Raw genomic sequence first — 6,360 nt, forward strand, 5'->3', positions numbered from 1 at the left:
TAATTTATTATTATTATTTAAAATAAAAAAATAAAATTAAATAAAATTAAATTAAATAAAATAAATTTTAAAAAATATTTAAATAATTTATTTTTCAAAATTTTTTTGATTATTTTTTTTTTTTTTTTTTTTGAAATACAATTTTATATCTAAAATTTGATGGTTTTTATTTTTTTTTAAAAATAATATTATTAGATTTAAAGTTTTTTAAGCGAAAAATGAAATTATTAACCCCACCAATTAAAAAGATTTTTATAATTTTATTTCGAATTCTATTTTTAGTTTTTTTTTTTTTTTTTTTTTTTTTTTTTTTTAATAATTTTCCTTTTAAAAAACTCAAATATCCAATAATATGGTTGTTTTAATAAAAAAAAAAAAAAAAAAAAAAAATGAAAATATCTGATTTGGATTATTTTAATCTGATACTATCTTTAATAGTATTTTCTTTAAAATCGTAGCTTGAAATATATTATAATCAATTGAAATGTTTGGTGTTTTTGTAAACGAAAAAAAAAAAATAAAATAAAAAATGAAAATCCGCTTTCTTCTTCGAATTAGGGTGCTTTTGAATAAAAATAAAATGATAATAAGTATATCAATAAGAAGTAAAAAATGCAATTGCATTATCCAATTCAAAATTAGATTGGGGGTGGCTTATATGAGAAATTGAGCAGTTCTATGGAAGGAAGACCTAATGGTTTAAGATTAGCTTCAACCATATGTTCGAATCCAAACTTAAAAAAAAATAAGTGACAGTATCAAAAAAAAAAAAAACTGTACCCCAAGTTTTTCTATTTTTGTAAAAAAAAAAAAACACTACTCCCACATTGTTGTTCTACTTTTTGATTTCCAAAAAAAAACATCACAAAATACCCACAGTTTTTTCTATTTTTTGATTTTCAAAAAAAAAAAAACAACACAAAACACCAAAATACCTTTTAATTTTTTTTTTTTTTTTTTTTTTTTTTTTTAATTTTAAATAATAATAAAAGTTTTAATATATATATTTTTTTATTACAAACATTAAAAACATTATCTCACAAACACACACACACACATATATATATATATTTATATTTATATTTACAACTTAAGTAATGAAAGGAAGAACTTCTTTTAAGTGCCCACATTTAGATCTTTCTGTTGAAGAAGCTGAGGAAAATAATTATAAATACATGTGGATATTAACAGATCCAGATGAATTTCCAATGTTTCAACCTAGTGTATGTACAGCCGACTGTAAAGAAAAAAATGGTAAAAATAATTGACATGATCCTTTTTAAACATTATAAATTCTCAAGAGATTACTTTGAAGATTGTAAAATGGTTTTTGGTCGTGGTGTAAAGGGTATGTGGCTACATGAATATACCGATTTTATTAAAGATAATGAATTTAATGAAAGAACTGAATTATTAACAAATCTTCAGTATATAAATGGAAAAGTTGTTAGATTTTGTGATGTTCCAAAAGATAATGATGAAATTGGAAAAGAAAAAAACAAATAAAACCATCAACTATTTTTGTTTTTTAAATAAAAAAAATAAATAATTATAATAAATAATAAAAAAATCATTGAAATCTAATTTATTTTAAAAATTTTTATTTTATTTTTTTTCATTTAATTTTTTTTTTTTTTTCAGTATAAATAAATTATATTTACATAATACCACTATTACACCATTACTACTACTACTACAACTACCAACTCATACTGGCAATATATTAATATTCAATTAATTAATTACTTTTTTAGTTTTAAATTTTGGAAAAAACAAATAAATTATTTAAATTTTTTTTTTTTTTTTCAAATTTAAATAAAACAACCAAACTTCAATCTTGATTAATTTTAATTATAAAAAAATAGTAAATTATAATTATAAAAAAGTAATAAATTTATGAGAAAATTTTAAGTTTTTAAAAAAAAAAAAAAAAAAAAAAAAGAGTTTGTATTAAAATGAAAAGAACTCACTTTACTGTTAGATAATATTTTTTTTTTTTTTAAATATATTCTTTCTATTTTTTACAATTTAATAAAAGATTTATAATAAAAATAAAAAGCAGAAATAATTATTTTATATTAAATTTTATTTTATTTTTACCTATTAAATGTTCGGAATAGGTAAACCTTTAATTTTAATTTTAATTTTATTTTTTTTCTTTCCTTTCTTTCTTTTAATTTTATTGACTATAACTATCCCACCATCTAATCCACCAACGTAATTGTGGACTTCTGTTTGATATCAATATATCAAAACCTTCTGAAATTGTATTATCAAATTGAAATTTATTATTATTATTATTATAATAATTACTATTTAAATTTATCATCGATGGACTATTACTATTAGATTTTTTAAAATTAATTGAAGTTATTGATTCTAATATTAGAATTTTAAAATTTTAAAAGATTAATATATTTTGAATTTAAAATAATAAGTTTATATTTAACTTTTTGTATTTTTTTTCTTTTTTCTTTTTTCCTTTTTTTATTTAGGAGAAATTCAAATTTAAAATTATTTAACTTACTTATTAATGTCATTTTATTTTACTTGGATATTTTAAACTAACTGCTTTATTCAGTTTTTATGTTTTTGTTTTTTTTTTTTTTTTTTTTTTTTATATACTGATTTTTAAAATAAAATTCTAGAATAATAAATTTAAAATTTTCATTAAAATAAAATTTTGTTAATTATTTTATCGGAATTTCAAATTGACAAAAAGAATTTTTTAAAAATACAAACCAAAAATAGATTTTATTGGTTATTATTAAAAAAAAAAAAAAAAAATAATTATCTTATTGCTTTCTAAACCCTTAGTGTGGTGCAAAAAAAAAAATTTAAATATATTGGATTTTTTGGTTTAATTTAAAATCTAAATGTGTTTAAATTTAAATTTAAAATTTTATTTATCTTGATTTTAAAAAAAAAAAAAATATCAAGATTAAAAAAAAAAAAATAAAAATAAAAAAAGAAAGAACGAAAAAAAAAAAGATTTTAAACTTCAATTATTTATTTTAATTATTTTATTAATAAAAATTATTCTTTTTATTTTTTAATTATTTTTTTTTTTTTTTTTTTTTTAAAATACTCCTAAAAATAGACTAATGTAAAATAATTTTAATTTTATTTTTTTTTCAAATAAAAAATTTAATGTTAAAAATAAATGCTGAAAATTTTATAATTTTATTAATTGGTATTAACACCACTACCATTATCATAAAAACCAATATTTTTTTAATTTTTACAAAAAAAAAAAATTAAAAAAATATCCCACAGAATCATATTCTGAATATTAAAATTCCCAAATATATATAAAAAAAATAAGATTCTCACAATATTTTCAATGATATAATTTCAATCTAATATCTAGTTTTTGAAATATCTATTATTTGAAAAATATTTATATAAAATTAAATATTATATATTTAATTTAATTAAATAAAATAAAATACATTTTAAAACAACCTACCCCTTTTTTTTTTTTTTTTTTAAACTAAAAATTTTAATTAAAAATTAAAGAGTGGTGATTTTTTTTTTTTTTTTTTTGGTATGTGAATATTATTAATTATCACCATTTAATTTATAATACTGGTGAGTTGAAATATCTAAACACCCCAATAGTTTACTATTCCCCCCCTTTAATTTTCTCTTTATAATTTAGTAAAAAGTGAAATTGAAAAAAAAAGAAAATTATATATATCTAATTTTATGGTATGAATATCCTATATAAGATGATTAAAAAAAAAAAAAATTGATTATTTAATTATTTTGAATTTTTAATAATTTTTATTATTTAATTACTATTTAAAAAATCTTATTTCCTTTTGTTATAATTTTTTTATAAATGTATTTTTCAAATATATTTAACCATTGATGATCATTTTTTAATTTAACAATTTCAAATTTATTTTTAAAAAAAAAAAAAAAAAAAAAAAAAAAAAAATCTTTTACCAAAACATTGAGATAAGAAATAATAATAATAATAGGAGGTTATATTTATTAACCAATTTCACTTTAATTGTATCTTGCTTTTTTCCTAATTAAAAAAATAAAAAATAAAAAAATTTTTTAAAAAAAAAAAAAAAAAAAAAAAATTTTATTTATAAATATAATCAATAAGGAGGGAATTAATTAAAGAGGTAAAAAAAAAAAAAAAAAAAAAAAAAAAAACTATAATATATAATTAAAAGAACAAAGATTATCTAAAATAAAATTGATAATTAAATATTATTAAAAATATAAATACTCTTTAATTTAAAAAGTTTATTATTTTCATTTCCCAACATTTTAATTAAAAATGAATTTAATTTCTTTTTTTTTTTTTTTTTTTTTTACCTCTTTAATTTGATTTATAAAGGAGAATTACCTACTTTTACTTTTTATTATTTTTTTTTTGTTTTTTTTTTTTATTTTTTTTTTTTATTTTTATTTTTTATTTTTTTTTTTTATATTATTTAATTAAATTAAAAAGCTTCATCTTCATCAATATCTTCATCATCTTCATCATCTTGATCAATTTCTTCTTGTTCATCATCGTCATCTTCATCATCATCATCTTGCACTTGTTTAGATGAAGTTGAAACAATACCAAATTTCTTTTTAAGTTTTTTATTTTGTTTTTTCAATTGTTTATTACTTTGTGGATTGAATTGATCATTTTCATCTTTAAGATTTTGAGATTTTGATTTAATTTGAGCAACTTGTTTAGCTGTTGCTTTAACCACTTGTTTTTGTTGTTGATATTTAAGTAATGCTTCAGAATCTGAATCTTCTTCCATTTCATCTTCATCTTCTTCATCTTCTTCATCTTCTTCATCTTCTTCATCTTCCATTTCTTCCTCTTCTTCTTCATCATCATCTTCATCTTCATCTTCCATTTCTTCTTCATCTTCTTCATCATCATCATCAAATAATGAATTATCTAATTCTTGTTGTTTTGGTTCTAAATATTTTAAAGAAGCAAATGAAGTATTTTGATTTGAAACAGTTGAAATTAAATCAGATTGATCAATATTTAATTCATCAGAGAATTGTGAAAGTAAAGTTGATTTAACTAAAACTTTTGGTGGTTGAGTATAGAAAGGAATTTTACCACCAGTCCAATCACGAATGACACTAATGGCGGTAGAACGTAAATCAGCGATACCACCTTTAACGATTTTCTTACGTTTAGCAGCAACTTGAGTTAAGAAATCAGTGGTTGATTGATATTGAGCGATTTCATAGATATCTAAAATTTGTTTTTGAGAACAACGTGAAAGGATAGCATCAACTGGTGCGATTGGATCTAAAACTTTCTCCAATTTGACAACATTACGAAGAATGATATTCTCATCGACATTTCCTTTAATTGGTACGATACCTGGTGAATCCAATAGCTTGACATTCTTATCCAAATGAACCTCTTGAGCAAACTTTGTGAAACCAGGAGTTGCACCAACACCAACGGAACGAGTACGTTTCAAAGAGTTGATTAAAGATGATTTACCAACATTTGGATAACCAATGATACCAACGGTTACCGAAGTTTTAATATTAAGTGAACGACTATAGTTTTTTAATAGTTGAAGTAATTGTTCGGCACCTAAACTCTCAGTACTATTCAACATATCATTTGAGGCCAACTCTGGTTGAATACCACCTTGTTGACCAAGATTACGCTTTTGTTGTTGTGTTGAACATTTGAATGCCAAAGTTGGGTAGAAATTACGTAAATATTTCAACCACATCAATACATTTTCACGTGGTACCAAATCAATCTTATTCAAAATCAATACAATCTTTTTATTTGTATAACGTTCTAATATCATTTTCTCAATCTCTAAACAACGACAACCCATTGGATCACGAGCATCCAATACTTGGAGAATGACATCACCAGCCTCGATCACCTTTTTAACCTCTCTATAAAATTGTTTCAATGATGAATCTTTACCTTCCTTTTCAAATTTACCTTGTTGTTTTTGTTGTTGTTTCAATTGTTGACGTTCTTGAAATTCAGATTCACGACGTTTTGCATCGGCTGCCATCGATGCAATATCTCTTCTTGCTTCTGCCATTTGTTCCAATCTTCTCTTTTCTTTTTTATTCTTTTTCTCTTCTGATGCTTTTTGTTTTTGTTGTTCAATCTTATTTAACATATCCTCTTTAAATGGCCATAAATTTGGAATACCTGGATCTTTTCTACTTTTATTTAATTCTGGGTGTTGTTTTGCAAATCTTTTAACTTTACGATGATGTTCTGCTACTTTTTTTAAAACTTTATGTTTATGATGTAAACTTTGACGTTTACTTGCAGTTTCTTTTTAATTATTATTAAAAAATAAAAAAAAATAAAAAAATTATTAATAAAAATAAATA

General features: G+C 20.0%; 4 protein-coding genes across 4 annotated transcripts in view; 2 read left to right on the forward strand and 2 right to left on the reverse strand.

The window, feature by feature from the left end:
- Window positions 1–1,097: 1,097 nt before the first annotated feature.
- DDB_G0287175 (hypothetical protein) lies at window positions 1,098–1,268 on the forward strand (the record flags this gene model as incomplete). Its single annotated transcript, XM_632261.1, has 1 exon — window positions 1,098–1,268. One exon carries the CDS (start codon window positions 1,098–1,100, stop codon window positions 1,266–1,268), a length of 171 nt encoding a protein of 56 aa, XP_637353.1.
- Window positions 1,269–1,323: 55 nt separating this feature from the next.
- On the forward strand, window positions 1,324–1,506 carry DDB_G0287143 (hypothetical protein; the record flags this gene model as incomplete). The annotated part of the gene is made up of 1 exon (XM_632262.1): window positions 1,324–1,506. One exon carries the CDS (start codon window positions 1,324–1,326, stop codon window positions 1,504–1,506), a length of 183 nt encoding a protein of 60 aa, XP_637354.1.
- A 673-nt stretch (window positions 1,507–2,179) lies between these two features.
- DDB_G0287145 (hypothetical protein) lies at window positions 2,180–2,540 on the reverse strand (the record flags this gene model as incomplete). The annotated part of the gene is made up of 2 exons (XM_632263.1): window positions 2,180–2,379; window positions 2,528–2,540. 2 exons carry the CDS (start codon window positions 2,538–2,540, stop codon window positions 2,180–2,182), a joined length of 213 nt encoding a protein of 70 aa, XP_637355.1.
- A 1,923-nt stretch (window positions 2,541–4,463) lies between these two features.
- Window positions 4,464–6,360, reverse strand: part of gnl3 (guanine nucleotide binding protein 3) — a gene marked incomplete at both ends in the record, with an annotated part of 1,948 nt that continues 51 nt past the window's right edge. Inside the window, one exon of the mRNA XM_632264.1 lies at window positions 4,464–6,301. Coding sequence (XP_637356.1) covers window positions 4,464–6,301 — 1,838 coding nt within the window. The remainder of the gene's footprint in view (window positions 6,302–6,360) is intronic.

Source organism: Dictyostelium discoideum (assembly GCF_000004695.1).
Source record: "Dictyostelium discoideum AX4 chromosome 4 chromosome, whole genome shotgun sequence".
NCBI classification, from domain to species: Eukaryota; Evosea; class Eumycetozoa; order Dictyosteliales; family Dictyosteliaceae; genus Dictyostelium; species Dictyostelium discoideum.